Here is a 22,033-nt window from a genome sequence, read left to right as displayed (position 1 = left end):
TGTTGCCCCTTTCATTGACCTGTGGACCTGTACTCCTAGATCTCTCTGACTTTCAATACTCTTGAGGGTTCTACCATTCACTGTATATTCCCTACCTGCATTAGACCTTTCAAAATGCATTACCTCACATTTGTCCGGATTAAACTCCATCTACCATCGCTCCGCCCAAGTCTCCAAACAATCTAAATCCTGCTGTATCCTCTGACAGTCCTCATCGCTATCTGCAATTCCACCAACCTTTGTGTCGTCTGCAAACTTACTAATCAGACCAGTTACATTTTCCTCCAAATCATTTATATATACTACAAAGAGCAAAGGTCCCAGCACAGATCCCTGTGGAACACCACTGGTCACAGCCCTCCAATTAGAAAAGCATCCTTCCATTGCAACTCTCTGCCTTCTATGACCTAGCCAGTTCTGTATCCACCTTGCCAGCTCACCCCTGATCCCGTGTGACTTCACCTTTTGTACTAGTCTACCATGAGGGACATTGTCAAAGGCCTTACTGAAGTCCATATAGATAACATCCACTGCCCTACCTGCATCAATCATCATTGTGACCTCCTCGAAAAACTCTATCAAGTTACTGAGACACAACCTCCCCTTCACAAAACCATGCTGCATGGATAGGGAATGAGGAATACGTGGGGCCATGAGGGCTGTTTTCTGTTTTATTATATTTTAAAACTTCAACAATGTCAGAGCACTCAGGTAGTTCTTCAGTTCAGCCCGTCTCCATAACCCGCAGCCACTACACAGGCAAAAATCCAGGCCAATGCCTCTATTTATGAAACCCAAGTGCTTTGCTAACAACTCTGACAATACATCCAGTCTCCATCAAAGGTGTATGCACCCTCAGGTCCCTCTGATCCTGCATTATTCAGTTAAATAGTGTATGTAATAACCCTCACGAGTCACAAAGGGACAACCCAATTGATCTCCCCATGGAATACGAGCTTCTCCGCTAATGGGCAAAGGTCCATCAGCTGGGGCTCATGGAAACAAGCCTTAAAAGCTGCCCAGAATGGGACCGGCAGGATCAGTCGTCCTGGCTGGGACCTATATGCTGTATGTCGCATTGCAGCCTTTTCATTTGGCTTAAAATAAACTACCATTTTGAATCTCCTTCTCGGGTCTCCCGACTTTTTAATCTGGCGATGAGGAAAATCGATGGCTGCGAATCTGGGCGCCTGAACCGAGAGCAAGGTTGGCAAAATGTTTAATATGCCACTTTTTGGCAGGCTTGTGGCCTTTGATGCAAGTGTGGAACATTGGACCCATTGTACAGGACAGATGCAGTATTTCTTCCAGACGAATGGTACTAGACCAGATGACCAGCAAAAGGTTATACGCCTGACTGCCTGCCAAGCCCCAGCTTTCAGCTTACCTACTCGGTCCATCCCGCTTGTAGATGTTGCAAGACCGCCTAGTGTGTGGCATTAATAGCATGGTGACTCAATGGAAACTGTTGGCAGAACCGCCCTTGGATATAAAAAAGGCCATAGAACTTTCCCGTTCACGTGACAATGCAGAAAAGGAAGCCCAGGGATTCCAGGGTTCCATGGATGACGATGTACATCGCGCTGTCTGGTGAGTAATGCCCCCCCAAGAGGCCTATGGGACCCAGTTGCCACCTGAGCAATGTCGTGGTCAGACACATTGGCCAAGAACCACCACAGCCCAACGAGACATCTCCCTTGAAGACAAGGAAGTGGACTCCAACAGTGCTACACTTGCAGACGCAGGAACTGTCGGGCACCAGAATCGCCAACGAACGCGTTGTCAAGTGTGAGCACCTTTGAGACATGGATGTTTAAGCAATGTACCTTTAAGAAAACAGTGATGTCAGAGAGTGGGTGGAGCTGAGTTCAGGTCAGCCATTTTGAAGTTTCAGTTTGGAAAAGAGCTTGTGTGTGTCTGTGTGTTTCCAGAGAGCTGCAGTTTGGAGGAAAAGAGCTTGGGAAGTGTCTGTGTTTTGCAGTGAGCTGGAAAGCTGTGATCTCTGCCAGGAAAGACTATCTCTGGTTCATTTGGGTGATTTAAACTCATAATAGTAAAGCCTTTAACCTGATGTGATTCTGTTTAAAGGTGTTAAGTCTCTTGGAAGTTTGAAGGAACATTTTGAGGCATTATTTACTGTTGCAATATTTTCTGAGTTATCTATGAAGTAAGGGGTGTTAAGAGATCCAATGTTTATTTAAGATGTTAAGTTGAGTTCATGGAATAAACAGTGTTTTGTGTTTAAAAACCCACGTGTCCATAATTGTAATCCAACACCTAGGGAACAAGCCGTGTGCTAGGAAAAGCAACAAATACATTAAAGGGGGAGGTTGGTTGAACTTCATGATACATTTTGAGGTTCTGAAAACACCTCGCCCATAACAGCATCCCCCTGGTCGGGAAGCACAAGCAACCTGAGCCAGGGCTCTACATATTTCACAGCCCAATTAAGATGATTGCATTACGACACCTAAAGTAGCCCCAATTAAGATAACCCTCCAAGTAAATGGCCACTCTTTGGATACCAAGACACGATTGGCAACATATACCGGTGAACCACTGACAATTACTGGGACTACGATGATCCCGGTTACCCAAGGACAGTAGTTTGACTGCAACTAATAGTGGTGCAGGGACCCGAACGCAGCATCTGGGCTGTGACTGGTTACAGAGACTCTGCTTAGATGGCAACAGATCTTTAGAAAGGATACAGACGAATTGTATGAGGTCCTGAGAAAATGCCCCAAAGTCTCCCAGGAAAGCCTAGGGAGGATAAAGGGGGCCAAGGCTAAAATTTACATTGACCCAGATGCCCAACCAATGTATTTCAATGCCCGTCCAGTCCCATACGCCCTACTGTCAAAGGCGGTCGGCGAGCAAAGCCGCCAAGAGAACTTGGGGATTATACGGCTGGTCCAATTCGCAGAGTGGGCATCACCAGTGGTCTGGCTGAAGACTATAAAATGACGGTCAACAGTGCCTCCCATTTGGATAGGTACCCCATGCTAAGAATGGAAGACCTATATGCAAAGCTGGTTGAGGACCATTCTTTCACAAAGCTGGACATGAGCCATGCATATCTCCAGTTGGAGTTGGGCAGGGCATCTAGAAAATACATAACCACTAACATCCACAGGGGATTGTACAACTACACCAGGCTCCCACCTGGGGTGTCGTCCACATGTGAAACTTTTGAGGTGGTAATGGAAGGCCTTCTTCAAGGGCTCTCCAGGGTGGTTGTATACCTGGATGTCGTGCATATTACAGGAGCCTCCGAGAAGCAGGTTCGGTGGCAGTGGTTAGCACTGCTGCCTCACAGCTCCATGGTCACAGGTTCAATTCCGGCCTCGGGTTACTGTGTGTGTGGAGCTTGCACTTTCTCCCCTTGTCTGCGTGGGTTTCCTCCGGGTGCTCCGGTTTCCTCCCACTGCCCAAAGGCGTGCAGGTTAGGTGGATTGGCCGTGCTGAATTGCCCTGAGTGTGCAAATGGGTAGGTGAGGTTACTGGGTTACCTTGATAGGGTGGAGGTGTAGGTGTAAGTAGGGTGCTCTTTCCAAGGGCTGGTGCAGGCTTGATGGGCCAAATGGCCTGCAAATTCTATGATTCCGAACACCTGGAGAACTTAGAAGAAGTCCTTTGTAGATTCTTGGAAGTAGGTGTCTGCCTGAAAAGAGGCAGGCATGTCTTCCAGGCAAAATAAGTCATACACCTGGGATACCGGGTTGTCAAAGGCAGGTTGCGCCTGGTAGAAGAGAAAGACCGAGCCATCAAGCTGGCCACAAAGCCCAAGAACATGACAGAACTAAGGCTCGCTAATTATAATGGAGAATTTATCCCAAATCTGGCAACCATACTGGTACCTCTACATGCGCTCCTAAAGAAGCACCAAAAATGGTCATAAAAGGCGCCACAAAAAGAGGCATTTGTCTGAGTAAAATGGCAGCTATTATCCTACTGGCTACTAAAGCATTATGACCCGTCAAAACCACTAATCCTCTTGTGTGATGCCTCCCCATATGGCATCGGGATAGTGTTGATCCATCGGTGGACAGAGTGGCCAATAGCCTACGCATCACGAACCTTGGCTGATGCAGAGTGCCACTAGACTCAAATAGAAAAGGAAGGACTGTCCGTGATCTTTGCAGTTCACCAATACGTCTATGGATGCCATTTCACAATAATCATGGACGACAAGCCCTTACTCTGCCTTTTCGAAGTAGATAAAAGGATACCGCCAATAGCCCAGCAATGGGCTTTGCAGTTGGCAGAATACAAATGCAATCACCCAGGCGAGCAGATTGCGTACGCTGACTTCCACTTCCTATACGCTCCCCTGACTCCGCCAGTAGCAAACCAAGTTGTGTTTCCTGTCATGGCCTCACAAATTTATGCATGGACTCAAGAGGAGTCAAAACCACGCCGTCCGACATGGGGGACTACAAGGGAAACTTCCAGAAGAACTGCGAGCATTCGCAATTGAGCAAGAGGAGTTTAGTGTAGAGGATAGCATCCTCCTGTGGAGAGCCTGCGTGGTCGTCCCGAGGAAAGGCCAAAAAAACATTTTGCGGGACTTGCAAAACCCAGGGGTTTCATGCACTCACCCTGATCGGGCTGGGCAATATGTAGAGCCCTGGCTCAGGATGTTGGTATTACCCGACCAGGGCATTCTGGGGAATGAAGATCACCCAAACATGAAGAATTTTCCAGTCCAATAGATTACTTACCGGAATCTTGCACTGGAAGCATGTGCTTTTTTTACAAGAAGGGCAATCCATTCTCAATCTATCCATCTCATGCAACAGTCCAAAGGAACACTGAAAGAAACAATGTAACATTTAGCACAGAAACCATGTTCCAAATAAAACAAAGTTTATTGTTATAAAGTTACTAATCCATTTGTGTCCCAAATTTGGTTAAATAATTTTGACTCAACCACAAAGAAGTCAAGAACTGTGATCCACATCCATTATTCAAGGACATGCCTGCCTATCTACACAGTAGTTCATCATTTGAAGCCACAATGATTAATGTCATGTCAACCTCCACAGATTTGATAGAGAGATCATGGACCAATTCAAATACAAACTCTTGGTATTAAAGAACCAGTGTAGCTAATCTTGTAAATAAATTGATTGAAAAAGATGCAACACAATCACACATTTTTTTTAAACTGTCATTTTGTAACCATGAGTTGCAAAACTGCAGCTGTGCATGATATGACTCAGAGTTAGTTGCACTCACAATTAAATCTGCACTGTCCCTAACTCTAGAGTCTACAGTCTTGTAGGAATAGTGGAATCTTATGAAATTTAAAATGGAGGTGCCTGGGAATGTGAGGCAAATAAACAATACATTTCATTAGAGAAGTGTGGTTCCGCTGAGCTCAGTGGATAAATTGTGTACAGAGTCCCATAAACTAGAAGGAAAGGTTCCTAGTTTGCACCTGATTCGATGAACTCAGCCAATAAAAACTGGGGTAACTCTTAACAGCTTCTAATAATAATCTTTATTATTGTCACAAGTAGGCTTACATTAACATTGCAATGAAGTTACTGTGAAAATCCCCCAGTCGCCACACTCCGGCGCCAGTTCGGGTACAGACGAAGAATTCAGAATGTCCAATTCACCTATCAAGCACGTCTTTCGGGACCTGTGGGAGGAAGCCGCAGTACCCGGAGGAAACCCACACAGACACAGGGAGAACATGCAGACTCCGCATAGACAGTGACCCAAGCGGGAATCGAACCCGGGACCCTGGCGCTGAATCAATAGTGCTAACCACTGTGCTACCGTGCCACCACAGCCTAGACCAGAGAGGAATAAATTAAGCATTCACCCTGATGATTTCCCAGTACATCATAATGGAATAAAGTATCTAGATATTATAAATCGACCAAATAATCTACCAACACTCACTGTCTTGTGGTCACGAGCAAGATACATGGGGGGAATTGCAACCACAAAAGTTGGTGACCTTTACCATATTAAAGAAGTAAAAATCCAACAGAGAAGTACAGATTATTACAAAAGTCAAATCTCTGTTTACATCAATTTTTAAAAACTTTTCCAGATTAAAATGGGACAGCTGAAAAACATTCTTACATGTGCACACCATCTGAAGTTGGACATTTCCATCAGAGTTCGGTCTCGAAGCTTTCTTTGAAACAACTCATGGACTTCTTTATCAAGATAGTGACGAATCTATTATATATGGATATTTAAAAAATTTTACACAGGTATTTCAGTTAATCAAAATTAACATATTTTTGATAAAGCCTAAGATACACAGACAAGAATTTTATTGTTAAAAGCACAGAATTAAGTTTTCCAAAATTGTTTTCAGAAGTTTAGTAGGAAGAGGCACACTTCAGATTTTATCCCATTTTCACCCTGAAGAGGTCTGACAACAAATTTAACATAAAGCACAAAATAGATACTGAGTATTAAATGTTTTACAGTTTGCCAAACATCTGATGCGTTTAAGTGGATCGGTTTCAATTTGAAATAAATGTGACAAACCTCTGTCCCTCTCTCACAAAAAAAATTCAATTAACAAAAGCAAAAAGGAGAATATAAAATTAATTCCATTTCTATACCTGTGACTCTCTGAAGTATTCAACTATCCTGCATTGTTTGCCAGATCATCTGCTTTTGTGCATTCTACTGGTTATTCTTATTAACATAGTTACCAACTCACTTCCTGGACTAAGCTTCGGATGCTATTTTGCTTTCTGGATTTTTCCTCCCGCATTTTAAAACTAACCTGAATATCCAATAAATTGAAGTACTCCACATCCTCTTGGAGTTGGTGACTTTTCAGATCAGGTATATTGCACATCGGGCAAATCACATTCACAATATTTTTCTCCTTTATGACAGATGAAAAATAGTTTCTAAAGCAGTCTTCACAGAACGAACAGTTACACTGCGTCATTGTGACAATCTACAGAAATAAAAATCAGAATTTTAAACCAATGTGACATTTAACAAACCAAAATAATTAGTCTGGTTTAACGTAGGTCATTTAATTTGAATAAACCAGAGAAAGACAACAGTCATTCTGCCACTTTCACAATTATCATAGATTATCATAGAATTTACAGTGCAGGAGGCCATTCGGCCCATCGAGTCTGCACCGGCTCTTGGAAAGAGCACCCTACCCAAGGTCAACACCTCCACCCTATCCCCATAACCCAGTAACCCCACCCAACACAAAGGGCAATTTTGGACACTAAGGGCAATTTATCATGGCCAATCTACCTAACCTGCACATCTTTGGACTGTGGGAGGAAACCGGAGCACCCGGAGGAAACCCACGCACACACGGGGAGGATGTGCAGACTCCGCACAGACAGTGACCCAAGCCGGAATCGAACCTGGGACCCTGGAGCTGTGAAGCAATTGTGCTATCCACAATGCTACCATGCTGCCCAATCAAGTATGAAAAAAATCCAGAATTAAGGATTGCATAGTGCATAGAAAGGACACATTTTATTACATTAGAAGAGCAATGTCTGTAGTTCAAAATCATACATTAAACATAATACAAGCGATTATTGGCCAGCAGTCTAACTTGGGATTAAGAGGATGCTGAGAAGCTGCTGTCATTGAATACTCTTATTTCCACTGGTCTATATGCATATTTTTCAAACACTTGAAAAGCAACAGTGTGCATTTTAAAACAATAGCATATTAACATCTTTGCATCACATAATGTAAAACAGAATGATTTACACGCTGATTGATTAGGACACTAAACAAATAAGAAAGCGTCTCTTAAATTCAATGAGGGTCTGAAGGACATTTACTGCTAAATTCCCCTCTTTACTCCTTTAAATCATCTGATGATTTTTAGTTTTAAGCAAGACAACAGATTTCAGAGCAATAACGCTATCAGTACCTTCATCAAGCAATTACAGATTGGGTGCAGCATGTTAGATGCAGGTACAGCATCTCTCTCTATTATGTCTCAGCAATTTACCTTAAGGCTCAACTCAAAAGGCCACCCCTAGTATATCATTGTCAATTTCACTATTTTCCGCATAAACCTTCAAAGTGGCCCTGCTGAGTGGTATTGCTGGTACTGTTTTGGGGCTGAATTCCATTGATTAGTCCCTCGAATCGAACATTTTCATACTTAATGTATATTTTATTAAGTAAATTCACTCTAATCTGATACTTCCAGGAGTAATTTCACCAGTGCTTACAAAGCACAATTGAGTTATATTGTAAGGGTCCCTCCTGTTTTTTCCCGGTTTATTCCCCTATTTCCCTTTCTTTTATTTTTTTCTATTACCATTTTGATCCACAGATGAGTAATGAACCTATGACTTTAATGCAGGCTGTATCTTTAAATCAAGCAGGAAAAATCCAGAAGATATCAGTGATGCTTCGGTTTTGATTGACTTGGCTTGTGGCCAATGAATTGGCTCAAATGTCTTTGCCCTACCCAGTGGTCAGTGGTTAATTGGTTCTGGTGCCACTGACATGTTTCTCAGTGTCACAAGGGTGGAGTTCGTTTCTGCAGGCTGGATGGAGGAATTTTTCTTTGTGTCCTGGATACATAAATTATAATGGCAGAACTTAACCCATTCAGCTCTGAACAGAGATAAATTCATGGGTCACAGATTATGTAAAAGCAAGTGAGTGCATATATTGCCCTGCATTTCACATCAGCGCCAAGAATTCTATACATTATACCATACCTTGCTGAAAGATACATGTTCGCTGCAAATAGGACACTCATGAGAAAGATACCGCAAAGCTGATTCATAATTTAAACCAGACTGCACAGCTTCCATCACATCCTCAGTACTGAAATTCTGGTCTTGAAGGCTCAGTAATCTCTGGAAAATGTCCGACTTTTCCCTTGGCAGATCGACAGGAATCAATGATAAATCGAACTGTGAATTGATAAAACAAAAATCTTGTGATTAAGACAAAAAAACTTTCTTTGAGGTGTCAGAGCATCTATATCCCAATGATCCCATTGTAGTTTCGACAGGATACCTGCTATCACAGTTAATAAGGAGGTATTAAAACACAATGAACTAAAGGAAACTGCAGTCCTAGTTCACAAGCACTAATATTTTGATATTTGAATTTACCTACCCAAGGTTCGTGGGAATGTACCATATCCACAGGGAGAATTTTAGCTCCAATGCCATCTTTAGCTAACACATCATCTTTCTCATCATACAACTTCACCTTTATGGAAAAGTTTTTATTATTGATGGTGATCACACGATGTTCCTGTTGGACAACTCTTTCTGCAACTGAATAGAAAATAAGTTCAATATATTTTGGGTCAGTGAATATGTTTCCAATTTCCAGGGCAGAAAGAGAAGATACTTTGTACCTGTATCTTTATTTAACCTTGTCGAGTCTGTTAAATTTTATTTGTCTCAGTGGCTGGAACCAAAGATAAATGGATTTCTTTACATTTGCTACAAAAGCCAGGGCCAAGGCTATCAGAACCGCTTACGAGGAACATTATCAGACTGTCAATTTGCAATTAAATGTTATTGCAATTTGTAAGTTAGTGTTACACTGCCTCATGCATGATTATGAAGTTGCTGAAAAAATGCAGCTTCTTGCTGAAACATTATCAGGTGTACCTTATCGAGAATTCAAAAAGTCATTTTTTGGCAAGTTAAAGCATGTGTCTTCATTGAAGGGTGTACCATATCCAGCCCTCGTTTTAAACAAAATTGCAGTGAAGCATTTCTGGTGGTTCATTCTTAAAATATTTGCTTAAAAAGGTAAATATTACTTTATTACAATACAATATTATTTGTGAGTCAGCTTTGAGGAGTTACTAAACTGCCTAAATGAACACTGGAAGCACTCAAGGTTGATCATGTTCTTTACATAATAGTTGTTAATACAGCCTGTTGAATTACGGCGCTATTTCACAGTTGTTGGCACTTACAGCACAAAGGTTACATCTTAATTTTACTTCAAAATCTTTTCATTAAAAGATGTAGATGTGTGTAAAAAGTAAAATCGTGCATCATTGTTTAGCAACACCTCGTCATACTTCAAACATACAATACCTTTGGCATCACCAAACGTGATAATAGCAGACCCTGGAACTCTAGTCGGATATTGAAAATCGACTATTTCCCCACCGCCGTTTGCAAGTCTTTGGAAGAATATGGTAAGCTTATCTTTCATCCTGTGGCAGGGAAACTCAACAGGAATGTTAAGCACGTGCATCTTCCGTTTATCCTGAAAAGTGCTTGAATAATGAGCATTGCGTAAACTCAAAGGTTTTGCATCTTCCGATTCAATCCAATCAGAAGAACCAGTATCAGCCACACCTTCAAGAAACAGAGCATGTTATTTTAACATCTGCATGAAAGTTTGGCCATCAGATCCCCATTCGGCTCCAGTGCACACCAGAGGAGGCGACATTGCACAAGTTTTAGTTTGCAGCAGCTGCCGTATAATAAGACCAAACCGATTCATGGTTCTGGAATTCCCCAGGATACTTTAACCATCTGGGGACTTTCTGAGACTTTTCAGCATCAAGAGTATTCCCATCTAAACTGTCTTAATGCTAAAAAATTAACAGCCAGGCAGTAGAACTTTGAATATGCATTCAGGTGCACGCATAGATTTTCAGCGGGATTCTCCTGTCTGGGGATTAAGTCTCCACGCCGACGGGAGAACCGGCGCCAACCACTCCGACGTCAACAGCCCCTGAAAGTGCGGAATTCTCCGTGTACGCCAGACGGGTTGGCGTCGCTCCAGCTGGCGGCGAAGGGACTGCGCGGGTCCACGCATGCGCCAAAGGGCCGGTGTGATCTCGCGCATGCGCAGAACCGCCGGCGTGTTTTGGCACATGCACATGGGGGTTCTCTTCTCCCCGTCGGCCATGGCGGAGCCCTACATGGGCCGGCGCGGAAGGAAGGAGTGCCCCCACGGCACAGGCCCGCCCGCAGATCGGTGGACCCCGATCGCGGGCCAGACCACCGTGCCCCCCCTCCCCGGGGTCAGATCCACCCGCGCCCCACCCCCCCGTGGATCGTCCCAGCCTACTTACCTGCCAGGTCCCGCCGTGTGGGACCATGCGTAACCCACGCCGGCGGGACAGACCAAAAACGGATGGCCGCTCGGCCCATCGGAGCCCAGAGAATTGCTGGGGGTGCCATGCCAACGGCCCCCGACCGGCGTGGCATGAACCCTGCCCGAAAAACGGCGGCAGGGAATACGGTAGTCGGGGCGGGATTCGCGCCGCCCCCCGGGGATTCTCTGACCCGACGGGGTGTTGGAGACTCCCGCCCTTTATTTCTGACTGAACTTAGTGCAATGCACAGTCATTTAGCAGCTGAATGTCAACTGCACACTGCATTCCACTGATACTGGTCTTATACATACTGCAGCATAAAAGCAGCCAAATAATTTCTTAGAATAGATTTTTTCAGTGATGGGAACTTTCTAAACACTCAACTGCAATCAGCAATTTAATTCTAAAAGCCAGCAGTAGAACAACTTCAAACATCGAAAAGTATTAGATCGAACTTCAACTTCCAAAGCCAAGTGGGTTGGGGTCGTGTCAGAGGTTAAAATGCAAAATAAATTGTAATAGGAACCGAATCTGCCTCAAATTCACCCGCCTCCAGTTTTAATCAAGGTGAGACAATTGATGCGTGACCAATCGGCATGCAAGCCTTCACTTTAAAAATAAATTCTAGTTTTAACCACAGGCAATTGGGTTTCCAGGCCTCAGGAAACCAGGAAGTCTACTGGAGGCAAATAGCGGATGAATCCACGAGGTAATTGCCTTTATAGCACTGCTTGTGAGCCAGGAAGAGCAGGGATATTTCCTATAATGTCAACAAACTATCTAGTTAACCATATGCTCCCATCCCCAAACACTAATGAATGCACTCCCTCCCCCATCCCCACCATAGAATTCATCCACAGTCTGTGTCTCTCTCCACTCCACCACCTCAATTAGGACCTTCAGACCAATCTGGATTCCCTCCGTCCTGCAATTGGAAATTCCTGACCAATATTGGACCACCAAACTCCCTCATCTATTATCTCGCGCACTCCCCAAAGTCCTGGGTCTTGTGAAGCAGGCTTCCATGCAAAAGGCCTCCACAGCCTTTCACCCAGCTGCTTGTGGACAGGATGCCCACAGAAAAAAATTAAAAGAAGACCTGGGGCGTCATTCTCCGCCGGCGGGAGTCTGCGTTTTGCCGGCGCCCGGGGGTTTCCCGACGGCGTGGGGCTGCCCCACATTGGGAAACCCCATTGACCGGCTGGTGTTACGGGGACTCCCGCCGGCCGGTTGGGGCAGAAATGTGGCGGGGCGGGTAGGAGAATTTCGCCCCTGAAGTTAAGTTCTACAGGAGAATCGGAAACCCACTCTTCCTGACTTCACAAACAAGAACAGAGGATAAAAAACAAGAACAGAATAAAAAGGACTTGAAAGGTTAACTCGGCTTTCGCTCCTCACAGATGCTGCCAGACCAGCTGAGGTTTTCCAGCATCCTCTGTTCTTCTTTCATATACCAGCATCTGCAGTATTTTGGTTATCTTCCTGATTTCACTACAGGTCTCTTACACGGAATCTGCCTTCAGGCTAAACTCTAGGCCATTAATTCAGAAGCAAATATTTGGTAAGGAAATAAGCCAGTTTGCAGGTTAAGATGTCAACAAGGTAGTTACTTAATTTAAGCACTTCAAATTTCAGGTTGACTGTTGTAATCTACTAGAGCTACCTTGTTTGTTTTGGGAAGATGTTGCCAAGTTAAACACATGAAGCACTTTGTCCAACTGCAAGTCTTGAAAGAGTTCCACAGTTTGTTCTACAGAATTTGTTTTCTTCTTCACTGCATTATCTAGCAAATAAAGGAAACAATAATACAACATTTCAAGCAAATGGTTCAAATTGCAGTGAAGGTTAACAACACAAATAAACTGACAATCTCGGATTCAAAGTTAAATGCTTCTTATGGCAGTCTGGTAATACAAAAGCTTGGATTTTTATGCCGATGTGCCTGTTGGCCTGCAATGTTTTATCCATAGAATCCCTACAGTACAGAAGGAGGCCATTTGGCCCATCAAGTCTGCACCCACCCTCCGAAACAGCACTCTACCTAAGCCAGCTCCCCTGACCTATTCCCGCAACCCTTTGAGCATTGGGCATGGCCAATCCACTAACCTGCACATTTTTGGTCACTAAGAGGCAATTTATCATGGCCAATCCACCTAGCCTGCGCATCTTTGCACTGTGGGAGGAAACCGGAGCATCCAGAGGAAGCCCACGCAGGCACGGGGAGAACGTACAAACTCCACACAGACAATCATTGGAATCAAACCCAGATCCTTGACACTGTGAGACAGCAGTGCTGACCGCAGTGTCACCATGCCGTCAATCCAATTCACTGCAATACATGGAACATCACAGCCTAGCAGGCACATGTGCAGAAAACCCGGGTCATCACATTTGGAGTACCAAGGTGCAGGTTAACAACTCAGATTCACAATTTTGTTCCACATGTCAACAAGCCTATTTATGGAAGGTGCTGCCACACGGGGAAGAGGAGAAAAATGCAACAAACAAGGAACATTGTCAACCTCAAACCATTTTCCCACACCAGTTAGACACAAGTTGGCAAAATACAGGTCTAGAGCACGGCAACCTTCCCAATCTCTTGGTCTAGCAAGCCTTGTGAAGATAACGTTTTGATAAAAGCTTCATTAATAAGATGTTTAAGGAAGATATCTTCCCCATTTCCAGAGACATTGTGGTTCTGTATGTTATTAAAAGAAGAAAACTACCTGCTAAATAAAAAGCAAGGTACTGGAAACCTGAAAGAAAAAGGCTAAAAATAGCAGCAGGTCAGACAGCATCTGTGGAGAGAACAGTCATAGTTTTATAATTCTTCTCATTAGAAGTTCATGAAGAGCAACAGAGTAACGGTGAGGAGAAAAAGAGGAAGTATCAGTGGATTGATGTAACAGATCTTCTCAGTAATGGGGAGAGCTGTTAAACAAGTTCCTATCCTTTAAACAAATCAGGTTACTAAATTAACAAAGAACATACAAATAGTGAAGAAGTATAAAGGAAAGGAATAAGGTATAAGGAAAGGGGAAAGTATAAAGCTAAGGAAAATAGAAAGATGGTTGATGATTAGGTTAGATATTAAAACACAAGATGCCAGCAAAGTACAATGGGTTAATCAGTTCTAAAAGGGAAAGAACAGATTAATAGCGTATGTTCTGATGAAGGGTCGCCACAACCAAAACCGCTCTTCCCTCCCCAGGCACGAACCGCTCCAGCGTGTATCATCTGTAAAAGAAATGGAGGATATCGCACAAGTATGGAACCTCTCTGCTTGGCTATACCATCCACCAGTTACTTCACTCAGAATACTAACTATCACACTGGTGATATGTCTCATCACCAAATCACATCTTTGTCTGCCCTCCTTTTTCTCTGAGCATCTCACCTTGCTCAATCTCTCCCCCTTCTCATTCAAAATCCTGCTTTTATACCATCCACCCAATACGATTAAAAGTTTATCACAGAGACAGCTTCGCTATTCCCCTCCTTCAGCCTCTGCACAGAACGACTTTTCATCCTCAATGCATCATGTTCTTTCTCCACAGAGCTCCCGGCCCTTCTATCCTTGTTTCTCCCCCTCCACACAGACTTCCCCCACCCACATTTACGGCCTCCTCCCTCACCTTGCTATTTCAAGTAGCTTTGCTGCTTCCATTGAGACAGTCACAGATAAGGACAATGGGTGATAAACGCTGGCCGAGCCAGTGATGCTCCTATTCCAAGAACAAGGAAAAAAAGCCAGCTCCAATCATTTCCTTGTGTTGCTTTCCACCCAAATTCATCCTCAACCTCCCAATCCTGCTGCTTCTTTGTCTACCCCTGGGGAACAAAAGAAACATTTCCCAATTCACTTACAACTGTGCTTTCAAAATCCCATCTATCTAGCTTTGGCCATTTGTTCACCATGACATTTCTGCAGATACCAATTTACTCAACCACATCCTCACCTCCAACTTTGATGCTCTAGTCCCCATTAAAACGATGGGCTGAATTTTTAGGATGGCAGGGGCTCAACCCCCACCAGCTGGAGAGTTGGCAGGGATCCGACTCTGGCAGGATGGGTGCCATGTTATGCTCTAATGAGCAATGATAGGCAGCAGGCGAGACATCCGCCCTCACTTGGATAGAAGTCCTGCCTTGCAGAGTTGTTGGCTAATTCATCCTGAACACAAGGGGCTGCTTAAGGAGATAGTGGCTGGCGAATGTGATCTAATTTGAATTTATGCAGGATTTATTTTATGTTTAATGATTTAATTTATTTTGCAAGTCATTTCAGCTGGGAACTCACAGTGCTGAACACGTATGGTACAGTATTTCAATTTGTACATTTTGTTTCTGGGCGTGAAATGTCCGACGGAACACACCTCCAATTTTAACATTGATTCCGATGGGAAACCATGATTCGCATTTTTGTTTCACTTAACGTCACTATTTCCAGGAACACAGCCACAACTTAACATGAGGACTTACTGTATGGCCTACTCCTGTTATATTTGTTTAAGCCAAGCAACATGATCCATTGATGTGAGTAAACAAAGAGAGTTCATGTCCGGTGATGGCAGGTGGGAGGCAGCCGCACATTGAAGGGCTCCCGTTCGGGAACGGCATTTTCGGGGTTTAACGCCCGGTCCCAGGGGCAACGGGGGCGGCACAAGCAGGGAGAAGGCACAGTGAAGGGAAATGTCGAAAATAAGTAAAAAAACGGCAGTGAAAAAAGCGTCTGAAAGTCCGTCGGGGAGTGGAAAGATCACCGCGGGGACGGCAAGAAAAGTGGAGGTTGGGGCACCAGGGGAGGCCGCATTGCCCACGGCTGAAGAAATGACTAAGGTGATGGCCGCGGAACTCGAAAGGCAGTTCACAAAACACATGGAGGCGATGAGGAAGGAGATGGGGGCGGTATTGAAAGTGCTGGTGGAGGAGGCGATTGCCCCGGTGAGGGCGGCGGTATTGAGCGCAGTGGCGGAGGTGCGAGAGCAAGGCCAGGCACTGAAGGAAGTGGAAGAGACATTATTGCAGCACAGTGATCAACTTACCTCGATGGGGAAGGAGATGCGGAATGTGATAAGAGATCAACGAGGGTCTGCGAGCCAAAATGGACGACTTGGAAAACAGATCCAGGCGACAGAATCTGAGGATTGTGGGTCTGCCCGAAGGAGTGGAAGGCCCGAGGCCGACTGACTATTTTGTCACGATGTTGGCAAAGCTATTGATTGGGGCAGGGGGATGATCCCTCCCGATATGAACTGGATCGTGCTCATCGGTCGTGGAGGCCTGTACCAAAGGAGAGTGAGCCGCCAAGAGTAGTGACTGTGTTTTCGTTGGTACGAAGGAGAAGGTCCTGTGCTGGGCAAAGCAGTAGCAGGTGTGCAGTGGGCTGGAGCTGGTATACGCATATATCAGGACTTTACGGTGGAGCTGGCGAGGAGGAGGGCTGCCTTCAGCCGGGTGAAGAAGGCATAGTATACCCAGCTAAGTTGAGGGTGACCTACAAATCCAAGGACTTTTATTTTGGGGCGGCGGAAGCAGCGGAGGAGTTTGCGAAGGCAGAAGGACTGTGGCTGAATTGAGAAATGGTCATGTACCGATGTAGTCTCATGTAACTGTATTTTTTCACTGCGTGCTGGTGTTTGTGCCAAATGAGCCAACATTGTATATATTTGGACAAGGGAAGAGATGGGACTTTCTCTTGCAATGATGGTTCTTTGGGGCTTGGGTGTGTATGCGGGGTTTGTGTGCTAAAGGGGATTTCTTGGTTTTCCTGGGATCGGGCAAGGGGGAAGGAGACGCGGGCGGGGGCCTCGACGCTGGCTAGTTTAAGCTGGCCAGTGAACGGGAATGAGGTGGGGGGAGGGGCTGCGGCATCGGAGCCTGGCAGAACAGGTTCCGATGAGTCTAGCTCACTGGGCTTATCGCTGGCATTTAAAGCAGACCAAGGCAGGCCAGCAGCACGGTTCAATTCCTGTACCAGCCTCCCCGAACAGGCGCCGGAATGTGGCGACTAGGGTTTTTTCACAGTAACTTCATTGAAGCCTACTCGTGACAATAAGCGATTTTCATTTTCATTTCATTTCATTTCTAGCCGGGGTGGAAAGTTGGGGGGAAGGAACAGAGATTGGGGGAGGAGTTTTAAAAGAGGAAGTGGAGGGGAAGAGTCGGGGAAGGGGGGGGGGGGTTTACAATACATGGGTGTCATTTACGGTACTCTTTCGGGGATTGGATGGCATTGAATGTTAGGGGGAGGAGGGGGGTGGACTCTATAGGTCAATGGTGACCATAGGCGATTCCTGATTCCTTTTTCTCCCCTTTGTTTTTCCCACTGTGGGAGTGTTTGTTTTATTTGATGCTTATATTTTCAGGTGGGGTGTTGTTTGGGGTGGTGAGAGGATAGGATCGTTGTTGTTGAGAAGGGGATTGCCTTTATATTTGTTACCGTTTACTGCTTGTTGGTGGGGTGTAAATTCTGAAGAAAATGTTAAAATGGAGAATAAAAATATTTTACAAAAAAAACAAATAGAGTTCATTATTTTCACATTGTTACATATGAACAAGTTGTATTACGAATTAAACATATTGTCATGTGAGAGTGTCTTTAAGAAATGAGAGTTTATAAAATAGCTGTAGTGGGTGTACCTTTAAGAAATGGGTGTTTATCGATGGCTGCGGTGATGTCAGAGAGTGTGTGGAGCTGGGCTGTCTGTCTGCTTTTACTTTCGCTTTGGGCTGTCTGCTACAGGGTGTGTTTAGTTTCGTTTTGAGAGCTGGATAGCTGCAGTCACAGCAAGATGGTGTATCAGTCTCTCTCTCTCTCTCTGCAATCTTAAGGTAGTCTCCAGATCCTTGGGTGATTTAAAAATAATACCTGTTTCTATAGAGAAGTTAAATCTGATGTCTTTCTGTAAAAAGAGTTGTTTTTTTGTCTTATGGATGTTGCAAGGAAAGATTAAAAGTTACTTATAGAGTACTGCATTCTTTGGGGGATTTATTGGTGTTGATAGTTGTTTTACTGTGGGTTTATAAAGTGTTAACTGGTTTCATAAATAAACAGTGTTTTAATTTAAAAGTACTTTAACACTTTGTTGCACTACACCTGTAAGGTAGGCTAGTGTGCTCCCCCATAACCACAATCTATTAAAAGTTGTGGGTCAGGTGAACTCCATGATACACTTTGGGGTTGTCTAAACCCTGGCCCATAACAAATTGGGGCTCAAGGGAGATAAAAGTCTACCTATTGGATTGGCTTAGTGAACTTAAAGACAGTGAGGGGTGGCATATTGTGGGTGCTTTTCAGGTGTGGACCGGGATTCTCCCGCTGTGGCGGGGCGGCCATACCGGCGCCAAGAGCGACGTGAACCACTCCAGCGTAAGGCCACCCGGAAGTTGCGGAATCCTCCACACTTCACACTTCCGGGGGTTAGGCCGGTGCTGGAGGGGTTGGCACAGGCTGGCGCATGCGCAGAACTGCTGGCATGTTTCCTGCGCATGCGCAGGGGGTTCTTCTCCGCGCCGGCCATCGCGGGGCCTTACAGAGGCCGGCGTGGAGGTAAAGAGTGCCCCCATGGCACAGGCCCGGCCGCAGATCGGTGGGCCCCGATCGCGGGCCAGGCCACTGTGGGCCCCCCCCCCCCCCCCCCCCCGGGGCCGGATAACCCCCCCCCCCCCCCCCGAGGACCCCGCTAGACGGCCGACAAGCCAGGTCCCGCCGGGATGGACCATGTCCATTTCACGCCAACGAGACTGGCCAGGAACGCGCGGGCGCTCGGCCCATCGGGGCCTGGAGAATTGCCGGGGCGGGCCGCTGCTAACGGCCCCCGACGGGCGCGACATGATCCCGACCACGGCCAAAAACCGGCGCCGCAGAATTTGGCAGCCGGCATCGGAGCGACGGGCCGGGATTCACAGCGCCTCCCGTGGATTCTCCGACTCAGCAGGGGGGGGGGGGGGTCGGAGAATCCCGCCTGTGGTATTCCAGTTTAAGTAGGGAGTGTGTTGTGGACAATGGCTCTTTCAGAGGCTCTAATGTTTTTGGGGGTGGAGACGATCACACGCAGTACCTTACAAACAGAGACTAAAAACAGGCTTTTAGATTTGGCAAAAACATTGCAGTTAACATTAACTGACAGAATACGAAAAGAGGTACTTACCGTGGTAGCTGAGCATTTAAAATTGCCTGAGATACAATTTGACTCATTGGAAATGGCAAAGTTCCAGTTGCAGATTAAGCAACTTGAACATGAAAAAGCATTAAAGCAGCTTGAATACACAATGAGATAAAAAGAAAGAGAAAGAGAGAAGAAAGAGAAAAATAAATAATAGCCTAACCAAAACAAAAAGAAAGAGAAAGGGAGATACAGAACAGGGAAAAAGAAAAAAAAGAGAGAAGAAAGAGAAAAATAAAGAATAGCCCTAGCAGAACAAATAGAGAAAGGGAGGTACAGATCAGGGAAAAAGAAAAAGAGAAAGAGGAAAGGGAAAAAGAGAGAGAGGAAAGGGAAAAAGAGAGAGAGGAAAGGGAAAAAGAGAGAGAGTTTGAACTTCAGAAAATCACTATGAAACATGACAGTCTGTTAAAATTGGCGGATGTAAAGGGAAACGTACAGTTGGAGGATAGTGATGAGGATAGTGAGAAAGAGCGTCGTAGTCGAAGGCTTGGTGGGAATCTATTAAAATATGTTCAGTAAGAAGTCTTACAACACCAGGTTAAAGGCCAACAGGTTTATTTAAAATAACTAGCTTTCGGAGCACTTCCTTCACCTAAGGAAGGAGCGGAGCTCCGAAAGCCAGTGATTTTAAACAAACCTGTTGGACTTTAACCTGGTGTTGTAAGGCATCTTACTGTGCTCACCCAACTCCAACGCCGGCATCTCAACATCATAAATATGTCCAAGCATTGCCAAGGTTTGATGAGAAGGAGGTAGAAGCCTTTTTCATTTCATTGGAGAAGATGGCTAAACAAATGAAATGGCCACCGGACATGTGGGTATTACTGATTCAAACAAAGCTGGTAGGTAGGGCTAGTGAAGTGTCTCCATCAGTACCGGAGGAGGTATCTGGAGCGAATGAGGAGGTGAGAAAATCCATCTTGGGTGCATATGAACTAGTGCCTGAAGCCTACAGACAAAGGTTTAGAAATTTAAGGAAAGAACCTGGTCAAACATAAATGGAGTTTGAAAGGATCAAACAGAATGATTTTGATAGGTGAATAAGGGCTTTGAAAATAGACCAAACGTATGAAGCTCTCAGAGAAATTATACTTTTGGAGTAGTTTAAAATTTCAATTCCTGATGTAGTGAGAACTCATGTGGAAAAGCAGACGGTTAAAACTGTGAGGTTAGCAGCAGAAATGGCAGATGATTATGAATTAGTTCATAAATCAAAGCTGGTTTCCGACATCAGTATCAGCCTGTGAGGGATTGAAACTGGGGACATGAGAAATACTCAAGTGGTAAAGGTAAAGGAGATCTGATGGGAGATAATAAGGAGAGTGTACCTCTGACTAAAAAAGAAATCCAGGAGGGTGGAAGAGACATGAAACATTTCAAATGTTTCACGGTAATAAATTAGGCCATGTAAAGTCACAGTGTTGGTGGTTGAAGAAAAGCACTGGGAAGGCTGATGTGGTAAAACAGGATAAGACAGTGGGATTTGTTAAAGTGGTAAAGGAAAGCCCAAGTGAAGCGAAGGAGGTGCAAATGATTGTACAGCCTGATCAAGAGGTGAATGATAAGGAGGTGCAGGATCTCTTTAAAGAATTTACTTCTGTGGGTAAAGTTTATTCATGTGTACCAGAAGGAGCAGGTAAAGAATTTTAAGAGATATGGGTGCCAGTCAATCTTTAATGGTAAGAGATGAGGAGTTATGTAGTTTGGGAAGAATATTGCCAGAAAAGGTGGTAATATGTGGAATTCAGGGTGAGAAGAATAGTGTTCCATTATATAAGGTAACGTTGGAAAGTCCAGTGAAGAGTGGTGAAGTGGTAGTAGGAGTAATAGAGAAACTATCTTGTCCAGGAATACAGTTTATCTTGGTAATGATATAACTGGACACAGATGGGAGTGATGCCTACTGTGATTGATCAGCCAGTGGAAAATCAGACAACTGAAGTGTTGAAGGACGTATATCCTGGGATCTTTCCGGATTGTGTAGTAACAAGGTCGCAAAGTCACAGGTTAAGACAAGAGGAGAAATCAAAGAGTGAAGATGAAGTTGAAGTGCAATTATCAGAAACGATTTTTGATCAGATGGTCGAAAAAGAACAAGAACAGGTGGAGGATGAGGCGGATATTTATAGTTCAGGAAAGTTACAACAGAAACATATAGAAATAAAACGGATGTATCAGAAAGCATACGCGGAAGAGGAATCTGAGTGTACACCGGAGTGTTATTACCGTAAAAATGATGTCTTCGTGAGAAAATGGAGACCTTTACATATGCAGGCAGATGAAAAGTGGGCAGAAGTTCATTAAGTAGTATTGCCGGTAGGGTATAGAAAGGAGGTGTTGCGAGTAGCACATGAGATAACAGTGGGAGGTCATTTGGGAGTAAGGAAAACACAAGCTAAAATACAAAAACATTTTTATTGGCCTGGACTACATAAAGATGTAGTTAAATTTTGTCCATCATGTCACACATGTCAAGTGATAGGGAAACCTCAAGCAGTGATAAAACCAGCACCCTTAATACCCATTCCAGCATTTGAGGAACCTTTTACAAGGGTCTTAATTGATTGTGTAGGACCGCTTCCGAAAATGAAAAGTGGGAATCAACATCTTTTGACTATAATGGATGTGTCTACTACGTTTCCAGATGCCATTCCAGTACTTAATATTACAGCTAAAAAGACTGTCGAGGAGTTACTTAAATTCTTTACTAGATATGAACTACCCACAGAAATACAATCGGATCAAGGATCAAATTTTACCTCAAGGTTATTCAAAGAAGTTATGGATAGCT

The 22,033-nt window shown here is 44.5% G+C and overlaps 1 protein-coding gene across 1 annotated transcript in view; it reads right to left on the bottom strand.

Moving 5' to 3' along the window:
* LOC140385602 (uncharacterized) overlaps positions 1-22,033 on the bottom strand; it is an 82,513-nt gene that overhangs the window by 38,724 nt on the left and 21,756 nt on the right. Inside the window, exons 10-16 of the mRNA XM_072467919.1 lie at positions 12,735-12,854; positions 10,056-10,322; positions 9,112-9,275; positions 8,706-8,903; positions 6,764-6,943; positions 6,103-6,201; positions 4,725-4,814 (exon numbers count right to left, since the gene is read on the bottom strand). Of these exons, the coding sequence (XP_072324020.1) occupies positions 4,725-4,814; positions 6,103-6,201; positions 6,764-6,943; positions 8,706-8,903; positions 9,112-9,275; positions 10,056-10,322; positions 12,735-12,854 (1,118 nt within the window). The remainder of the gene's footprint in view (positions 1-4,724; positions 4,815-6,102; positions 6,202-6,763; positions 6,944-8,705; positions 8,904-9,111; positions 9,276-10,055; positions 10,323-12,734; positions 12,855-22,033) is intronic.

This window comes from Scyliorhinus torazame, chromosome 11 (assembly GCF_047496885.1).
Source record: "Scyliorhinus torazame isolate Kashiwa2021f chromosome 11, sScyTor2.1, whole genome shotgun sequence".
NCBI lineage: Eukaryota > Metazoa > Chordata > Chondrichthyes > Carcharhiniformes > Scyliorhinidae > Scyliorhinus > Scyliorhinus torazame.
This window is presented reverse-complemented; position numbering and strand designations above follow the sequence as displayed.